The sequence below is a fragment of the Hypanus sabinus genome, chromosome 7, assembly GCF_030144855.1.
Source record: "Hypanus sabinus isolate sHypSab1 chromosome 7, sHypSab1.hap1, whole genome shotgun sequence".
In the NCBI taxonomy this organism is placed as follows: domain Eukaryota; kingdom Metazoa; phylum Chordata; class Chondrichthyes; order Myliobatiformes; family Dasyatidae; genus Hypanus; species Hypanus sabinus.
In genome coordinates, this window is record NC_082712.1 from 59,811,745 (window position 1) to 59,832,919 (window position 21,175).

Below are 21,175 nucleotides of genomic sequence, written 5' to 3' on the forward strand. Positions count from 1 at the left end.
CATTTATCACCGTATCTTGAATTTACACCGGGTCTGCCTGAATATAGGATCTACCTAGGGGCACTTGCACACCAGCAGCTTACTTTAGATGTACTGACCACAACCCACACAGAGATCTTTGTTTCTCTCTTCACAGATGCTGCTCCCGCAGCAGAATCCTTCGCAGATTTCCAGCGTCCACAATAGTCTGCATCTACGCATCTGGTCAGGACAGCCAATTTGACAATGGAGTGTTACAGTGGTTCTAGGTTCACTGTTGAATATCAAAACCCCTGTTGTATAAACCAGGCTGAGCTCCTTGAATAAAGGAATAGAAATTGATGGTGTTAATGTACCTCCATTCCCAGCAGCTTCAGAGCCTTGGGCTGCAAGAAATCAATAAGAAAGATGAAGGTTTAAGATAAGCACTGAGCATTTGTCTTTTTGTAGAATGCCTAAGAATTATATCTTAAAGTATTCACAACCTAATAATGATGGCAAACTGGTACTTAAATTGGCTTGATAAGAATGAGCTATAGTTAAGGCTGCATTTTGTGATACCTGAGAAGGAAGTCATCTAGCTCATCACATTTATGGCAGCTGTTTGAAGAATCTTCTAACTAGTCCCATATATCCCTTCTCCTTGTACATTTTTCAAGTACTTGTTCTTTTAGAATGTTAGTCTTGGATATACTTCCATCTACTACTCTAGATCATAACAAATTATTTGTTTCAATAAAGAAGATGATTCACCATCTTGCCTCTGATTCCTACTGTGTAATTTTACACTTTGTTGTGTGACTTGTTTCTTTGTTTTTTCTTGACTGCTATAAGGTTGTTTACAAATCAGACTTAAATGTAAACAAAGCCTTCAATAAACATATCAAAGGCTTCTTTGCCAAGAATAGCTTCTAACCTTCAAAGTCCTTGGCAAGGACATAACTAATCATAGAAATCCATTAAAAATTAGGATGAAAAGCAGCAGTATGTCTCATTGAAAGACTCCAGTGCTAGTGACCTTTCCTTGGGGTACCAACTTACATTGGAGAATATTATTATGGAAATTGTTTACTGTTTCATTGGGTAAGAATGGTCGCTGGTGACATGTGCTAAACATATGATGTAGTATTGGTTGTGTGCTGCAGTCTGTAAACCACTGAAGGAACTGAAATGAACTTTCAGAAGCAGAGTACAAGGTGTAATTGCTTCAATATATTGTAAATAAATTTGAGTATCATGTTCCAAATGTTTGTGTCTCAAATGAGTGGAAATAGTTTCAAGATAAGGTGGTGATCTCTTAAACTGACGTATAAGGAAATTTCAACTTGTAAAGAGTTGTGAATCCCTAGAATTCTTTGCCCCAGAGAGTTGTGGCAAAATCATTAGAAATGTTTAAAGTACAGAGCGTTTTGGCACAGAGGAAGATTTGAGGGCTGGGGTACATCAACCATGATACTAAATGATGGGGTAGGACTGTGGAACCAGTTTATTTATTTTCTTAGTTAGTCCTATTTTCTTGTACTACTGTGTTCAGTTTTGAAGCATTTTACTTACACAAATGCTTTGACTCTAATCAGTGCATTTATATATTAACAAAAGCAGTGGAATAGAAATGAAACGCCTAAGGTTATGGTAAACATTGAAAGAACTTCAGTTAGACTACACTTGGAGCTGTATGAATAGTTCAGATCCCCGTGCTATGTAAAGGACCTGGAGAAAGGAGATGGACCAAAAGAGATGACAGTTGTTTGAAGCGACAATGTCTGAATCTCTTTTTCCCAGGGCAGAAATGGATAATATGAGGGGATATATGTTTAAGCTATTGGGTATTAGGGGCAGGTATTTTACACAGAAAGTAGTAGTGGTGCAGGATACACTGCTACAGGTTTTGGTGGAGGTATAAACATTAGGGAGATTTAAGAGACTCTTAGATAGCCACATAGATGATAGGAAAATGGAGGACTCTGGGGGATGGAAGGGTTAGGTTGATCTTAGAGTAGGTTAAAAGGCTGGCCAAAGGGCCTCTACTGTGTTGTAATGTTCTATGTTCCAAGTTCTTTTCTTCAGAAGAGACCTGTCAGGGATCTCTCAAATTACAAAGCAGTCTGAGAGGGCAGACATAGGGTTGCTGGATGTAGGTAAGACAAAACATGGAACTTGAGTCTCATAGAGACTGATTGAGGTGACTGCTAAAGAGGAGCTGGATGGATGGTCGGTGAGAGGAACAGAAGGAATTGTGAGTAGGGTGCGATGGGGCTCACGTAGAGCAGCGAGGAGTTTGGCTGACTGGGCAGTTTCTGTGTGCTAGCTTCCATGTAATATATACGTAAGCCTTATAAAGAGGTGACCCGAAGAGCATGAAAGGTTTTGATGAAGCCCTTATCCTATATACAGAATTTAAACTGTAATAGATTAATATACACTAACACTTCAGTTAGCACAAAGGAATGACAGAGCGTATTGAATTGGCTCCAAAAGGGTAATTGCATACAGTCCCCCATAGGTCAAGTGCCAGTGAGTCAATGTGCATTGATTGGCTGAGCAACTTTAAACAATACAACTGCATTCAGCAAGCTGTCTGTGTGCATCTGGCAAGCTTAGTAATTAGTAAGATGCTATACTTTGACGATTTTAGTTCTTGCTTTCTTGTATCTTTTAGTAAAACTATTTTCTCTCAGGAACTATATAATGAATCCATATTCTGCAGAGTAGCACTGTTAATATCAGGAAGCTCGTTTCAAATCACATCATGGAATTGGTAAAAATAAATTTTCACTCACTGCAATTCTTTCCATAAAATGATTTCAGTATCAGGAGCCTAGTTAATCACCAGTAGCTGCTGACATTTATATAAAACACATGCAAAAGCAGGAAGTGCTCAGAATACTCAGCATGTCAGGAGGAAGAAACAGAGTTAATACTTGATCGATGAAAGATCGTTGATCTGAAAATCAACCCGATTTCTCTCTCCACAGGCGCTGCCTGACCTGCTGAGTCTTTCTAGCATTTTCTGTTTTCTATCTTGGATTTCCACAATATCACTCTTTACTGATCTGGGAACGGAAAAGTTAGGGATGGAACCACATCAAACTTTCTGGCCATTACCTGTTCTCTGCGTGCTGTAATGCTCCTACCTATTCACAGTCTTGTGCAAGTTTTAGATTCTTGGTTGCAGAGAAAGTGATAAAGCAATTCAGAGCTAATGGAAAGGAATGGAAAAGAGCTTGTGATTGGCTTGTAGAGAATTCTGCACAGGATGTGGACATGCAATGGTTACAAACAAACACAGCTTGCAGACGACGGACTCGCAGGGCATGACACCCATATCATCATCTCGGGCATGGTACTAACATAAAATATAAGAGATATTAAGGTCTGTAACCTAATCTTTGGACAACTGTTCATCAAAGTAAAAACTTCTGATAACTTATTGAATGTTGTGGCCATTGCTGATAAGGGATTAAGTTTCCCTTGGCTATGCTACAGCCTTGTCATTCCTGCCTCTCACCCAATCGAGCACTACATCCTTCTGGACATCAAAGGCTACTGCATTCTTCATGTCAGTTCACGGGAAGGTAATGGGTTGGGAGGAGGGAGTTAGGGTAAAGGGGAGAGGGTGGAGAAGTAGGGAAAGAGAAATGGCAGGGGCTGGAAGAGAGAAAGAAGCTGGGAAGAGAAATAGGGAGATGGGTAAAAGCAAGGTGCAAAAAGAAAGGAAGTGTTGTATAATGGAGAGGGGGTGGGGAAGATAGAGAGAAGGAAGAGGGAGAGAGGGGAAGGAGAGAAGGAGAGAGGGAAGGGGAGAGGGAGATGAGGCTAGGAGGAGGGGAATAATCAGATTGACAAACAGGAAAGGGGAAGAAGGGGGAAGCATGAGGTGGGGAAGGTGAGGGAGAGAGAGGAGGGTGAGAGGAAGGATTGAGAAAGAAGGAAGAAGTGTGTTCCTGTTCAATACACAGCCTGTCAGAAGAGTGAGGTGAATATTGAGATGGGGAGGTTTGCTTACTGGGCACCTAATGGGGTTCTAAACCAATAAAATGCTAAAGAGAAAACGAGTTAACAGATTAGATTGGTAGATAAATGTTGCCTTCTTGGCTCTGATTTGGAAGAATTAGTCTCTGAGTTACATTTATTCTGTAGAGCCACCCTATGAGTGATTACTGGTACTCCATGCTTGCTTTGTTGAATGAGGGCCAGCAATTTCTTCCCAGAGTTGGCTTGGAATTACAGCAACAGGTCACAGGGTGTTGCAAGATACCAGTGAATCCCCTTCCATGTGTGTAACTGTTACTGCTGGTGGAGCTTCTCACTAATAAAACTTCTGCATTAAATGAGCATACTTGAGCACTGACACAGTAATGGCACTGTGAAAGAAGTCAGCCAGAACTCCTGATTTGGTTGCTCAGAACTTGCTGCCAACTCACGAGGTATACTTTGTGTTTTATGTACCAGGAATTCCAGATCACATCATCCTTCAATGACTTGCAGTCCCACTCACTTTAAACAATAATTTACGTTTTCATTCTTCCTTCTAAATTTGATAACTTCACAAGGGTCCCATGAGCAACATCTTGCCAACTCACTTGACATATTTATTCTTTTATGTGGCACCTTTTCAAACTTCTTCTTCAAATCCAAATAAACGCCATCTACTCAATATCCTTTAACCTCTCTGCCAGAGTGGGGAATAAAAGAGAAAAGGGGAGGAAAAATAAAATTTACCAGAAGGAGAAATCTATGTTCATGCCATCAGGTTGGAGGCTACCTAGATGGAATATGAGATGTTGCTCCTCCATCCTAAGAGTGGCCTCGTCATGACAAAAGAGGAAGCAATGGACCAACATGTCGGAACAGGAACTGGGATAGGAATTAAAATGGTAATTTTATGGTATTACCCAATGTCTATTGTGTAATTCAGCTTTTTGCAGATGGAATGGTGGTGCTTGACAAAGCAGTCCCACAATTTACATCGTGTCTCACCAATGTAGAGAAGTCTGCATCAGGAGCATTGGCTACAATAGACGACCCCACCAGATTCGCAGGTGAAGTGTTGCCTCATCTAGAAGGACTATTTAGGGCCCTGAATGAAAGTAAGGGAGAAGGTAAATGGACATTTCTGTCACTTTCAGGGAAACCTAGTTAACTCCTTCTCTTTTTCCCATGATCCACTCCCCTCTCCTATCAGATTTCTTTTTCTCCAGCCCTTTACCTTCAACTGTTTATAAATATCTATCAGTGTTGCCTGACCTGCTGAGTTCCTCCAGCATCTTGTGTGTGCTTCTCCATAATTACCTGGAACTTAATGGAATTATGATTACTAGATCCAAACTGTTCCTCTACACATACTCTGTCACCTGCTCTCGTCTTAGTTTCTAGTAGGAGATCTAGTACTGAACTCTCACTAGTTGTTACCTCAGAAATAGGAAGGAGACAATCAGAAAGGGGAGGTAAAAGTGGGAGAAGGGGTAAAACTAGTGGAAAGTATGACAGTCAGTAGGAGGGAAGGACAACATAGGATGGACAATTAGAAGAAGGAGGAATAATCAGAAGGAGTGGGGAGAAATGGAGATATTTAAGCAGGATGACATCTATCAGAAGGGATTGGGATAACTGAAAGAAGCACAGACAGTTGAAGAGATGGGGACAATCAGAATGTGTGGAGGACAGTCTTTGGGAGTAACAGCAGCAATGGTAAAGGATATTGTGGTTGGAAGCTCCTTATCTTGTTTTAAATGGAGTCAATATTTTATAGTTGAGAATATAGTCTCAAATTGGTTTTAGTTGTAATATTTATTTATGAGCATAATTATTTCATATAATTAACCTTTAGCCTGAATCAATTGTTTTGAGCTCCATATTCTGTACTTTCCAAATACTGCTTCTGTTACCTTCTCAAGGTAATGCAGGTTTAGGGGACCCATGCACTGATATCACTGTTAATTGGGTAGTGTAGAAAAAGAATTAAGAAGAGAAATAGATAGCTGACTCGGAGACAAAGGGTTGTTAAGAACCCTGTTCTGACCCTACTTGGCTTAAATCATTCAGTTCTATGTGCTCAGCAGGATGGGTATATCTTTGGAGGGAGTGCAGAATGCATCTATCAGAATGAAAATGGTGTTAAAAGGGTTAAATCAAGAAGAGACTACCTGGACCGATTTGCATGTCCCAGAGTTCTGGATTGAGGGCTGATCTAATTTAAGTTTTAATAGGACCGATTGAAGATAGTGCTTCCCAAATCAAGTGGTAGTCCAAACCAAGCAGAGTAGTTAGCAAAACGTTTTACAGTACCAGTGACCCAGGTTCAATTCCTGCCACTGTCTGTAAGGAGTCTGCACCTCTGCCCCGTGGCCGTGTGTGTTTCCTCCTACATTCCAAAGGTGTACCAGTTGATAGGTTAGTTGGCCATTGTAAATTGTCCCATGATTAAGCTAGGATTAAGCTAGGGGGATATGCTTGGTGGCTTGGCTTGAAGGGCCAGAAAGGCCTATTCCACACGATACCTCCGTAATAAATAAAAATAAACTAAACATCTGGACTGATGTGGGGAGTGATTCTGCAGATAGAGGGAAGTGACCCTTTTCCATGCAACTGATCTCAAACCTGGATCTGATCATTTGGCCATGGGTGTCAAGTGTGACAGAACCTAAGCAGGTTAATAGAGTTGATCTTCAGTTCAGGCAGGCAAGATCTCATTGAATGGCAGGAAGATTTGTGGAGGGTGGGAGGTTCAATTAATACCCCCATTCCAAGTCCTGATCACCTCCATGAGAGAATGTCAGCAGCAGTGAAAAATGGCCAGGATCAGCCAAACATAACTTATGCCTAATCAAAAGATCCAAATATACTGGAAAATCCAAGGAAAAACACTCTACTTGACACTCTTTCCACCCATATACACATTCAACCCTTGTGTACTGTGTAAGGCAACAACATGCCAAGGCTTCTTTAACCACATCCTACAAATCAACTAGCATTAGGGGCATGGGAGTGCATTCACATTCCTTTCCAAGACACCTATAATCCTGGTTTGGACATTATTGGAAGATCCTCCATTGCTAAATCCCCAAGCCAACCATGGGAGTAGCATCATCATCAAAAACTGCTGTGTTGCAGTACTACCATCACACAGGGAGTTGGGAATGGCCTGTAAACACCAGTAACACTCACATAAATGGAAATGGCATTCAAACTATAGTCTTGTTATTTTGTGAGGGTTGAGAATACTGTCATTTCTGCCACACTACTCACCCGCTTTGGACCAAACAGATTATGGTATAGGGTTCGAAACCTTTTGCGCGTGTAATTGCAGCGATAAGCTCCTCCCATCAGATTCTCAATCACAAGCCCGATGTCAATTAAACTGATTCTATAATCAGGAGGAAGGTTCCCCTAAACAACACCAAACATAGGAGAGAGATAGAGAGGTTGTATATTAGTAGTACACTATGGAAACAACCAGATAAATTATTTTTATTGGATTTTAGATGAAGATTTTAAAATTAATTAATAATGCTTTTAGTAGTGTTGTTGAAAATGGATTCAATGGATTTGCACACTACCTTTTGTGTTAACTTTAGTTTAATAACAAATATGTGCTAAGCAGATTTTAATCAATTCACCTGAAAATAGATCCAGCTGAATGCTTGGTATTCTCGCTTGGAGAGAACAAATAAGTTTGAATGAGTTACTGCAGCATTTTACAGCACATATCAAAATTTAGCTTTATTCATGATGGTCTCAGAAGGCTGAAATTTGACAAGCAATCTTCTGATAAAGAAACTGCAATTCTAGATTACATAAAAGAGGTGTTTTTTATCAGTAGCGCTCATTGACTTTGTTACTGTTTTTATGCATTTAGAGCATTTATGATCATCTTTACTCCGCGTTTTACATTTTTTTAAGTATTAACAGACCCTTCAGACCATTCACTTGTACAGCTAAAATGTCATTCAGCATCACAAGAGGGAGTTCTTAATTTCATTTATCACTTCCCTTTGAATTGCATTGCCTCTATTTCATCTGAGGTACTTTTCACAGCCCATTGCCAGACCAACTCCTGGACTGCCATGCAACTGCTTTAACAAGCATGCCAAGCAGTCATTACCATCAAATGCCCAGCGAAGACACAAACAGATCAAGGCTCATTGCCAAGTTCTATCTCACAGGCTGTCCAGGTTGCCCATTATTTCATACGTTTGCTGATTGGCTCTGGGCATATTAATGCTTCAGTTTTAAAAATCGCTTCCTTAGATCCAAATCCCTCCATGACCTCACCCCCTCTCTTTCTCTGTAATATCTTTCAATCCTGTAACTTTCTCTATGTATTTCTCCAACTTTGGCCTCTGATAGCTGTGTGCCTGTGCTTTGAACTCTTGAATCCTCTGTCTCATGTTACTGTGTCATAACCTTTCCATCCTCTCTTATTGAAAACCTCCCTTATCCTGAGAATGAGTCAGTAAGAGAGATAGTAACAGATGGTGCCTACACCCTTACCCTGAATGCCCAGTAAATCTACAAACAGTTCAAATAGAACATTATATTGTGGCCCTAACAAGGTTGGGCTATTTTAGATCTAATCAACCATAACAGCTTGTCATTGTGAAGGATTCTCTTGGGAATAGTGACCATGATACGATTAAATTTCACACTCAGCTTGAGAGTGACTAAAGTAGAATCTCATTAATAAGTAAAGGCATAAGGCTAAAGGAAAATGTGCAAGTCAGATTAAATGTTTGGATAGCAGGTAAGTAAATGAACATTTGGGACATCGTGGTAGCCTAGTGGATAGTGTACTGAGTTACAGCACCAATTGCTGCCACAGTATGTCAGGAGTTTATACGATTGTCCTGTGACCGCGTAGGCTTCCTTCAGGTGGTCCCGTTTCCTCCCGCATTCCAAAGACGTCCAGGTTAGCAAGGGTTAGAAAATTGTGGACATGGTATTTTGGTGTCAGAAACATGAGAGCACTTACATATTGTCCCCAGCATGTCATTGGAGTGTGTTGGTCATTTGCACAAATGACACATTTCACTCTTGTGGCAAATAAAACTAATCTTTAGTCCCTGGTTTACGAAGTAAGTTAAATGTGGCATTGGATTGAAAGAAAATAATAAGATGGAAGATTAGGAGAATTTTAGAAATCAGCAAATGCATACTAGAACTTTGGTTAAAAGAGAACAGAGCATGAATGCAATATAATAATGAATATACACTTAGCGGCCACTTTATTAGGTACACCTGTACACCTGCTTGAATATGCAAATGTTGACAGCAGAGGTCTGGGCACCCCGAGACATTGGCATACTGTCTTCAGATCGGAGGAAAAGACAAATCTCAGGTCAGCAAGAGCTGTGACTTCCTGTACCATCAGAAAGGCAAAGCATGATAACTCGCAGCGAATATAGTCATTTCTCTGACAAAAGAGATGAGACATGAGGCACATGTGGCAGGGCATTGAGGCCATAACTCCAAGTCCGATGACAATAACACATCCCTTCCTAATAGGCTGAAGGCCTTTTATGCTCCGTTTGATGTTTGCAATGATGTGCTGGTGGGGAAGGCTCCGCTGTCCCCTCGAGAAGCAGGTACTCTGTCTGGCTGCATCTGATGTGAGGTAGACCCTAGCCAGATGCCAACCATGTAAAGCTTCGGGCCCTGATAAAGTAACTTTGTAGGGTGCTGAGGGTCTGTGCAGTCCATATAACAGACATCTTTAACATCTGTCTGGAACAACTCACTGTCCCCTCAAGCTTCAAGGAGGCCACCATCATCCCAGTGCCCAAGAAGGTGACTGTAACCAGCTTCAAAAACTCTCATCCAGTAGCAATGAACTCAACAACAATGGAGTGCCTTGAGTAGCTGGATATGGATCACATTAAGTCCTATCTACCTGCTACACTGGTGCCTTTGCAGATTGCCTGTTACTGAAAGCGATCACCCGACAATGCCATAGCCTCTGCACTCCAGTCCACCCAGTCCCACCTGGAAAATGGGGCCTCATTTGCCAAGATGCCGTTTATCGACTTCAGCTTGGTGTTTAATAATGATTGTCCTTCAGAAGCCAGTGGGTAAACTGTTCACATTGGTTTTCAGCATCTCTCTCTGCAACTGGATCCTGGACTTCTTGACAGAAAGGCCACTGTCAGTCCATATTGGCAGAAACATTTCAAGCTCCATCGCGCTGAGCACCAGCACTCCCCAGGTCTGCATGCTCAGTCACTGCTGACCATGACTGCACTGTTAGACCCAATTCAAACTGAGTCATCAGGTTTGCTGATGACACAACTGTGGCTGGCCTCATTAGCAACGGCAATATGACAATGTACAGAGAGGAGGCAGAGTGGTTGGTAGAATGGTGCAAACACAACAAATTGAGTTTCAACGTGGCCAAGACCAAAGAGATGCTTGTGGACATTAGAATGATGCAGACTGCCCATGCCTCACCGCATGTGCACAGCTCCTCTGTGCAGAAGGCTAGGAGCATCAAGTTTCTGGAATGCACATCACAGATGATCTCACATGATCCCTCAACACCACCTCTTTGGTCAAGAAAGCATAGCAAAGTCTCCATTTCCTGAGGTGAGTGAAGCTCTCCCCCGACCCACCCCCCATCCATATGTCACAGGAGCTGAGCTGACCACCTATCAGAGATACTTATCAGGAGCACTGCATACACAAAGCCCTTAGCATTGTCAATGATTCCTCCATCTGACCAACAGTCTCTTTGACCCACTACCTTAGCATTAGGACAAGACCCATTAGGATAGAAAATGGCTTCGTCTTCCAGGCCATGAGACTACTGAACTCCCTGCCAACACTCTGGGTTTATCATGCATGAAGCTCCGGTAGTGTTATACTGTTTACTTTGAAACTTGTGTTGTAAATGCACCTTATTATTTGTTAATCTACTTGTGGCAATATAACTTCATGTTATGTGTGTGAGTAATATGTACTGTGTTGTGCATCGTGGTCCAGAAGAACGTTGCTTCAATTGTTGTGTTTTGTTGAATGATAATAAACTGAACTTGAACTTGAAATATCTAATCAGCCAATCAAATGGCAGCAAGTTAATGCATTAAAGCACGTAGATAGGTTCAGTTGTTCAGACCAATTATCAGAATGAGAAAGGAATGTGATCCGAGTGGCTTTGACTGTGGAATGATAGTTGGTGCCAGAGGGGGTGATTTGAGTATCTCAGAAATTGCTGATCACCTGGGATATACACACACACACACACACACACACACACACACACACACAACAGTTTACAGGGACTCGTGTGAAAATTAAAAAAAACATCTAGTGAGTGTCAGTTCTGTGGGTGAAAAAGGCTTGTTAACGTGAGAGGTCGGAGGAGAAAGGTTAGACTGGTTCAAGCTGACAGGAAGGCGACAGTAACTCAAGTAACCATATTTTACAACAGCGGTGTGCAGAACTGCATCTCAGAATACACAATATGTCGCAACTTGAAGTGAATGGGCTACAGCAGCAGAAGGCCACAACAGGTTCCATTCTGGTACCTATAATTCCTGTAGCTTGAATGTAGATCATTGTCGCATAGACAGATGTGGGCTAAAGGGTCTTTTTTCCATGGTGTAGATTAAATAACTTTATGACACTATCTTTAACATCCCACTGCTAGGACATCACTGCAAGAATTTCTTGGGGCAGTGTTCCAGACACAGCCACCTCGAGCTGCTTCATCAACAATCTTCCTTTCATCATAAGATTAAATGGAGATGTGAGGTGGAGATATTATTTCCAACTTGCACAGATAATGGTCTTTTGGTGAGGAAGCTGAGGATCCAGTCACTGAAGGAGGTACAGAGACCCAGGTTTTGGAGTCATTTGTGTGTATCAGATAGGACTTAACATCTTCATTTGAGTTTAGCATTTCGGGGTCAGCAAACCCAATATCATCACACAATAAAGGATGGAGTGTCTTAAAAATCAGAGGTGAGATTTACTGTTATCACCAATTATGTTAACAACCCAGATGAATTGACAGAGTGTGTCAGTCAAGGTCATTTTGGTTAGTTGGATGAAGTAGAGCAACTAAAGGGAACCTCCCTAATATATTGTAGGTTTCCAAAGTAATGGGCCAGACTTGATCAGGGATGTCCCTTTTAAATCATTGATTTTAAACTCCATGTTTTGAGACTGCTCAAAGATAGACACACCTCAGGATAAAATCACCCAATTCCCCTGGAAATGATTCAAGTGAGCATAGTGTGGGAATGATGTTGATTGTTGCATGACTAATGAAGAAACATGAAATTGGAAAAGTTGTTTGTGACCAGCAAATTTTAGGGTTGGTGTGATTCAGGCTGGATATGATTGTCATTATGCTCCACTCTAGGAAAAGAAATGAATTTTTTACACATGGTACTGAAAGAAAAACACTGCTATATCATGACCTGGAGAAATTAATGTCATTGGTTACATTAATCACAGAGTTGTCTTGGCTCAAATTAATTGCACATATATCTTGGCATGTTTATCTTTTGGCCAGTATTGTTATAGTCTGGCATGTTCTAGACAAAGGACACAGGAGACTTCAGATGACGAAATCTGAAGCAAAAATAAGAACAATCTTCTGGAAGGACACAGCATGTCAAACAGCACCTGTGGCAGGAAAGGAATTGTCAATCTCTGATGCAGAATGTTGACTCAAAACGTAACAATTTGTTTCCTCCTACTGATGCTGCTCAACCCATTGAGTTCTGCCAGCAGACTGTTATCGTTGGGTAAATGGACTGGCTCACTTTATTTGCAGTCTTGCCTCGAGGGTGAAGTTGGTAGGGTCAATTCATTGTCTGGAGGTTAAGTGCAAATACCCAGGATGATATTGCTGATGCACAACTGAAAGAATGCTGCACTAGAAGTGCTGAGATATTGGGCATTTCATTCACTGAGGTAATCTCAGATGCCTTTCACATCCCTGTCATCACAACTCAAAGCACCCTACAGTCAAGGAAGAATCTTGAAATGGAACTTCTCCATCTACACTAGTGGTACTCAGAACTGTCCAGACAATCAGTTTTTATGATATTAGTTAATAGTAAGTATTAGATAAGTATAAATCCTTTAAATCCACTTCAGTGTAAAAATGGACCTTTGATAGTGCAGCACCACTTCACTTCCCACTCCCCACAGTTTCTTCATGAGTCCCTATTTAAACGTGAAGATGTTAGTCTTCCAGAGGGATGCACTGAAGCTCAGTGTAGCCAATGCTAAGGCTCTGTGGGAAGGATCACAGTCTAGTCTCCTTCCGCTACTAGACATGGAGCGGTTGAGTCAGGTTGGGAAGCTTTAACAATGGATGTGTGTTTTACCCCATGGGGGCACATGGGTGGCAATGGAGCTATGTACAAACAAAATGATTTGTTAATACTAATGAGTGTACAGGTTGAATGACAGTGAGAATGCAAAGAGATTTGCATTGTCTTTATTCTTTTGTACTTTCAAAATTCTGAATTATTTTTGAAATGAAAAATCATGCCCCACTTTAACACATGATCACCCCATGAAAACTACCTCACTACTTTTGCACTACCAATTGAATTTTAAATACATTTCTCATGGCAATTTATAGTTTTTTATGTACTGCACTCTATTTCTGAAGCAGAACTACAAATTTCATGATACATGTTGATGATATGAAACCTGACTCCGATTTTAATTTTTTACTGTTTGAAATGGTGGAAGTTGAGTGTAGAGCAACCAATACTGAATGAAATACAGCCTCCTTTCTTTAAATGGAATGGCTATCAGAGACATACTAAATACGTTAAGCCCAACAATATGAAATGCACCCAAAGCTCAGGACTTTCCAGCTAGCATCAATCTGAAATGGTGTGGAATGACAACAGCCTGACAAGGTCATTGTCTGTCATGCACCAGTATTCTGACCTGTACAAGAGTATGGAAAGAACACAGCTTTGGTCCAGCTTCATTTTGGTGTGGATGCTGTACTTGGTTGCTCATTGATCTGAAGACATCTCTAGCTTTGCTGAGCTCTGCACTGGATGGTACCACCATCCAGCTGAATGATGCTGACCAGGTAGGGTGAATCTGCCAGTGCTGGGTAAACCGATTGGAGGAGGAGACTCTGCATTGAGGGTCATACTCAGTCTTTCTCTGGCTGACTCTGAGTCCAACCTGTCCATCAAAAGTACACAGGTGCTGAGTTTTCTCTTACGGGTTATTTGCAAAGTCAAGGTCTTCAGAAGCAGGGAACAGAGATCACTTAATGCCTCTCCGCTTATCTTTCATTGTTTGCCTCATAATCCAGTCAATCATTAGGTTAAATAATATCACCAACATCTCACAGGCTTACCTAACTCTGGTCTTGACTTCAAAGCTCAAACTGCAGTCCCCAACTATGCAGGTGAAGTTAGCACAGAAACTCTGGATAGCTGGACAATTTTCGAAGGGATCCCATTTGATCTGAGAATTCGCCAGAAGACTCTCCCTGTGGATGCTATCAAAAGCCTTTTGAAGGCCATGAAATTCACACACAGGTCTCTGCCACTCTGTGTACTGCTCCATGATGTTACACAGCGTGAAGATCTGTATGTTTCTCCTGAAGCCAGCTTGCTCCTCCCTCAAGCACATATTGACAGTATTTATGATCTGTTGGACAATGAATTTGGTGAGCATCTCACTGGGCACTGACAAATGTGTAAAGCCACGCCAGTTGCAATCACTTAGTGCTTCTTTCTTAGGGATCCTAATAATAACTTCCTTTGTCCAGTTCTTGGGTGCGTGACCCTGTTCCCAAATTATAGTAAACTGTGGTTGCTGGATGGCTGCTGCAAAATTAGGTTCAGTTCAATGCTCAAATTGTCATACTTGAAGCTTTAATGATTTAATTGCAGCAGCAATCTCGACTTTCTTGGGTGGATCTGTGTTGATGTTGAGGTGCTCAGCTGCCTCCTGTACTTCAAGTTCTTCATTTGGTGGTGGTCTATTCAGTAATTCTCTGAAATACTGTCCATTGTGCTTCTTGCTCTTTCTCAGTTGTCACAAGTAGACTGTTCCTATCATTCACAGGACTACTGGATCTGGCCTGGAACTTTACACATACCAATTTTGAAATCTTATATGTTTCCCTGATCACCTCAATTATCTACTGCTTTGCCCTCCTCTGCAAGATCATCCATGTAGGTTCTCTGATTCTTTCTTACAAGTCATTTCACCTTCTTATTAGCTTTAGAATATGCTAGTTGAAGTTTCTCCTTAAATTGTGTTGACTGCATTTGACACTTCCTTCTTAATTTTTTGTCTTTCTTCTAAGGCTGTCCATGTTTCCTGATGTATCCATTATTTGGTTTTCTTTCCAACTCTATATCCCAGACAAGCCTCGTTGTTCTCCCTGAAGATTGAGTCAATCTGTTTCTACATTGTGTCGATCCTGTCTCCTGACACATCCTCATCAAGGTCTTGCAAGGCCTGGAATCTGTTCTTAAGCTTAATGATGAATGCAGATCTCACACTGGTGTCCTTGAGCTTTTCAACATCAAAACTTCTTTTTGCATACGACAAAGATGCCCCTCCAGATGGTCCACAGCAGGGGTGATTGATAAGTTTGTGGCCTAAGGTAGAAAAAGTCAATTTTAGAAAACCTAGCACATTTATCGTTCCTACATTTTTCACACTTAGTCCAGCGGTCGTGGAGCATATGGATCCCTTCTTTGAAGAAGTCGATGTCTTGGACCTCCAGAAGTTGTCCACAGCATGGGGCGATTGATAAGTTCATGGCCTAAGGTAGAAGGAGATGAGTTATTAACTCCAAACTTTCTGCATTTTCGCTCAAAGAGTTGAACTGCATGTGCATGTAACAAGAGCTGTATAACTCATCTCCTTCTAACTTAGACCACAAACTTATCAATCACCCCTGCTGTAGATCACCTGGAGGTCCAAGATGCTCTTGTTACATGCTTTTGTTACGATCAACTCTTTGAGTGATAATGCAGAAAGTTTGAAGTTAATAACTCATTTTCTTCTACCTTAGGCCACAAACTTATCAATCACCCCTGATGTGGACCACTTCTACAAAGGAGGGATCCCTATGCTCCACGACCGCTGGACTAAGTGTGTACATGTAGGAGGAGACTATGTTGAAAAATAAATGTGCTAGGTTTTCTAACTTTGACTCCTTTTACCTTAGGCCAAAAACTTACCAATCACCCTTGTATGTTTTTGTTCCAGTGCTTCTCAACTTGAGTTTTATCACTGCCACAAGGTGGTGATCACTTTCTACATTTGCTCCTCTCTTCACCTTTCGATCATACAATGATCATCTCCACGTACCACTGATCATTAAAAGGTCAATCTGGTTCTTGTTGTGTCCATTGGAAGGGCACCATGTCAGTTTGTGGATTTCATGGTGTGCAAAGATAACCCCTCCTACGGCCAGATTTATTCATGGCATAGAATTCCACCAGTTCTTCATCATTCCACATCCACGTGGGCCCATGACAGTGGAGTGTCAGCTGTTACTTCCCCCATTGGCATTTAGATCTCTGAAGATGATAATTATGTGGTGTTAACTACTTACGATTGCAGTTGTTCGTAGAAGACATCCTTTTCTTCAATATCACTACTGTTAGTTGGAGCACAGCACTGAATCACAGTCATGTTCACTTGCTTCCTTTTCAGCCTGACTCTCATCAGCCTTCTGTTGATTGGTTTTCACTCCAGCAAGCCCTTTTCAATGTCTTTCTTCAAAATGACAGCCACACCATCATGATGCTGACCATTTTCCCTTCCTGAGTACAAAACTGTTTCACCATTTGCTGCCTTTAGTCTGCCAAATCCTGTCCACCTGCTTTCACTGATAATCTGCATTTCTGCAGTCACTTGTGCTAGATTGCCAGTATTGCACATAGTTTGTGTATTCCAAAACCCATTTTGTTCCTGGTTTTGGCAGTGTTCAAGACTTCCTTCATCATTCCAATAGCTTCCTCTTGATTTTCAATCCTGTCAGTCATGCAAATCTTGGGTGGAGACTCAAGAATGCCATTGCACACAGATATAAAAGGATTCTTCATTGTTGTTTTTGTAATAATTTTTTTTTTTGACTTGTCTGTGTTGTTAGCCCTGAGCTGAACCCCCAAAGTGGAGGACCGGTGGACCACTCTTAGTCTGGCCTCTACCCCTTGAGATGTTTAACATTGGTTCCTGGTAGGGTCACCAACGCAGAAAGCCCTGACTCCAGCCAGCATAACTCTTTGGATCAGTGAGGCACGCAAGCCTCCATACCTTGACAAAGTTGTGGTCCTCAGCAGGTGATGAGAAGAGAGGCCAATCCCATCAAAACAGCACCTCATTGGATCCCTGAAGGGTGGAAGAAATGTGGGAGACTGGATGCAGAAATGAGGACCTTTAGCCTCACAAATGAGGACAATAGAGAAGATGGCGAAGGACAGACAGATGGAGGACCTTCATTGCTGTCCTATACACCATCAGGGTAACAAGGATTAAGTAACTAATTATCATTCTCAAATGGAAGATTTGGTGGAGTCCAGTCTCTGCCACTGGGTCTCCCCAAGTCCGCTGATGGTAGATACAAGTCCAACTTCAACAATTTGTTCATATAAATGTTGCCCAACACACCATACTGCATTTTACCTGAGACATTGAATTGCTTTTTGGTTGGATCCGAAAAATCAGATCTCCTGACAATATTAATCCTCCAATAAAACAGATTATTTGACCATTATCACAGTTTGTTGGAGCTTGATGTATGCAAATTAGCTGCTGTGTTCCTCAGTATAAAAACATTTCAGCAATTTATATTTGGCTTTAAGATGCTTTAAAGTTATCTGAAATGAGCAAGAGAAATGCAAGACCTTTCACTTGTTCCTTAATTCCAAACTGGGCCCCATACAAACTGAAATTGGAACATCACTACTGTACATAGGGGTGTGGTCTATGAATTAGTTGATGCTGCTGGGTGTGAAAAATTGAAAGAGGACTGGGTGTTAGAAATCCATGAAGATAAGGCTTACATGTGCTCCTCTGATGATTTAACAGTGACAAGGAAGATGATATCTGTCTGGTTTGATTGGGAATAAAACTCCCTAAATGACAGTCAAGTTTACACCATCCATGTAGAAAATATGGAAGTTTGCAAGCTCTTTATTCCCTCTATGTTCATAAATTCCATAATCTGTTCTCATTTTACCTAATGGCGGTAATTGATCCACTTAAAGAAACAAGATTATAAATGAATTGGAACTCAAGCAGAAGATAATTCTACACTGTGGACTAATATGTTTAAATTAAATAACACTGTATAGAATAATAGATTCACTTGGAGGCGTTCTGCCTCTGGAGGTGCAGTTTGCTTTGTGCGCAGTTCATTTTGTACTAACATCATTATTATTTATTGCTATTAAGCTAACATTGCACCACGAGTTCCATGTGTGTATGACCTTGTTTAACACTGATTGCGACAATAATCAGTATTAGTATTGTGGTGAGCACTTGGTCCATGATGACAGACAAGAAGAGCTCAATATCTCAACTGCTGTTTTTATTGCAACAGCGCAATAACAGGAAGATCGCAATTGCTCAATGAGAACCCACTCTGTCACATACAGATTGGGGAAGCGATTATCACACACCCTGGTTACAGTCAAGGTGACCCAAAAGCAAGTGAACAACTGTATAACCCAAGCTGAACTATAACAATAAATGAACTTGAACATCTCACCATAATTCCACAAACGCATTTTAAAACAAGAACAGTAAGTAGCGTTAGCTGCAAGAAATGCTGGGCCAAGGTGTCAACCATGCCCCAGAATGCCACACTGCCTCCATCGGTGGAGCCAGCGTCCCTGACAACCTCAGAGTCCACAACAAAGTCCAAAAGTCCTGGTGGTGGATGATGGCTCCGCCTGGGGCATTGGAATGTGTCCTTAGCCCCACCAAATGGAGGCACTATTTGGTGAGGCAAGTAGCAGGCACCAGCGGTATTGTATCACTTTCTTACTGCAGCCTCGCTGGGTCGTTGGTGGCCAAGGGCTGATACAGTGTAAGCTCAGGTAACTGCTCCTGTTATACCACATTGGAGATGCAGTTGAGCACCTCTCCCAGTCCTTTCCTGTGGCCTCCAAGTTTGGGGGAATAATCCCTACTTCCAGGTGGGGCAATAGACCCACACCGAGGCCCCCACCAGGTACTGCTGTATTGGCGCCCTAGACTGGCGGACCGGCCCCTTCTGGGACGTGCAAGCGTCGTAGCAGTGTGCAAACAGCTTCGTGTCCTGCCTGCACTCAGGCCAAAGGAAGCATGTGTGCAGCTTGCCCGATGTCTTTGTGATCCCAAAATGGCTGGCCCCCTCCGGCCTGTGCACCAACCACAGCACTATGGCATGGAGCCCCAGGAGGACCACTTGCTGCAGGAGATGCCTGTCGCCATCAGAACACTGCCACTGTCGGAATAGCAACACCTCACACACCCCCAGCGTGCCCCACTGAGAGTATGGTCCCTGGATCCAGGGCGGAGACCTTTGCCCATTCCAGGGCCAGCACGGGATCACTCGCCTGCTTGCTGCGCAGCTGCTGGTGGTCGATGGTGGGGAGGTCTACCTTGCCGCCAGCTCCCAGCTGAAGCACTGCCACCATCGCTTGCCCCTGGCTCTGCTGCACTGTGGCGGGCTGCTGTGAGACAGGTGGTAGTTGATGCTGCCCCCACCGCGTCCACTTTCTGGAGCTGCCCTGTTGGGGAGCTATGTCTTCAGCACCAAGGTAGAGTATTGCCCCTGGCACATCCTCATGTGCCCAGCAGGACAGCAGGTCCAGACCAATGATGAAGGAATCCCAGATGTCAGCTAACCACACTTTGAGCTCCACTGTATTTCTCCCCCACCATGATGCACAGACGCCTCTTCCCTCTCATCACTGCAGTTGCCAGTGGCCATAGCTAGCTGGACCGCCATCGTTTTCCACCCAGGCAGGGATGGCTGGTCCGTGTTGGGGAGTATACCGGGATAGATGATGATGATGGTTGACCCTATATCCACCAAAGCACTGCATCCGATGCCCCACACCACATAGTCCACATACAAGCCTTGCTCTTCACCCAAGCTGACTACCCAGAGAGGCAGCAATGGAGGTAATTGGTGACGCTGCCCACTCTGTTTCCTGACGGCTGCACTAGGCCGGGGCTTGGTGTTGGTTTGGGGCAGTCCCAGGCCACAATCCAAGGCATGAGATTGCTCTGGGGCATGTGAGAGGACCAGTGCAGCACTGGTCTGACCTGTCCCACCGGCTCCTCCTTGTCAATGTTCTTCTCAGCCTCAGTGACACAAGCCCAGACTCGCCACGTGCTAAGTGATCTGGAATACCTTGGGGGGGGGGGGGGCTAAAATTGCTTTTGACCTTTTTGCCTCTGCCAGGGTTTCGGCCAGAGACAATGGTGATGTCAGGCGATTGTGCTACCGAAGGAGCTTCAGCATCAGTGCCTTTACAAAGGCATGTAGGGCAAGCTCTTCCAGGGCTGTTGGGGGGGGGGGGGAACTGGGGAGTAGCCATGCCGAGCTCAGGGGCAAAGGTCTCCGCCAAAACCCCCAGGCTTTCTCCCATATGGCTGTCTGCTGCTCAGTTCTTCCCTCATTGGCCTCTGCCTGAAATGTCGCTCCATCACTGCTATGAGGGCTCTGTAGTCACACTGTTCAGCTGGCATTAGGTCGAGAAGGGTCTACTGGGCATCCGCCTCCACTGCCAGGGAAAGGTTCATCGCTGTCTCAGTGGGGCTCCACTCGTTGTGCCATGCAGTATGTTTGTCTTGCCCCACATAAAGCTCCAGGCAGTCAGTCCGTTGTATCTGGGGAGCTTTAAGGTGGACCTTGTGGCCCATTAGTCATCCTCTTTTTCCAGCGGCAGTGGTGGTGCCTGCTGTGTTCCCGTTCTCCAATGGCTGTGGCGCCTTGGGTTCCCTGCCCTGGCACTTCATTGGGGTTCCCTGGGAAGGCACGATGCTCGGTTCCCAGGTTCTCCCTCCTGGTTGGCTACCCGTCTTCAGGAGCCCAGCTTGGGGGCATGGGCGAGGCCTACTGCCCAGTCCCTCGACTTATTCGCCGAGTTTTGAGTCCATCCATCTGATGTCGTAGCTCTTCAATTTCACCGTCAACTTCTAATCTCACTCCTGACACCAATGTGGTGAGATTTCAGTCCATGATGATGGA

At 43.0% G+C, this 21,175-nt stretch overlaps 1 protein-coding gene across 1 annotated transcript in view; it reads right to left on the bottom strand.

Moving 5' to 3' along the window:
• The window catches only part of trpm3 (transient receptor potential cation channel, subfamily M, member 3), a 314,757-nt gene that overhangs the window by 53,997 nt on the left and 239,585 nt on the right, over positions 1 to 21,175 (bottom strand). The window contains exons 13-15 of the mRNA XM_059974756.1: positions 7,599 to 7,634; positions 7,228 to 7,368; positions 336 to 365 (exon numbers count right to left, since the gene is read on the bottom strand). Coding sequence (XP_059830739.1) covers positions 336 to 365; positions 7,228 to 7,368; positions 7,599 to 7,634 — 207 coding nt within the window. The remainder of the gene's footprint in view (positions 1 to 335; positions 366 to 7,227; positions 7,369 to 7,598; positions 7,635 to 21,175) is intronic.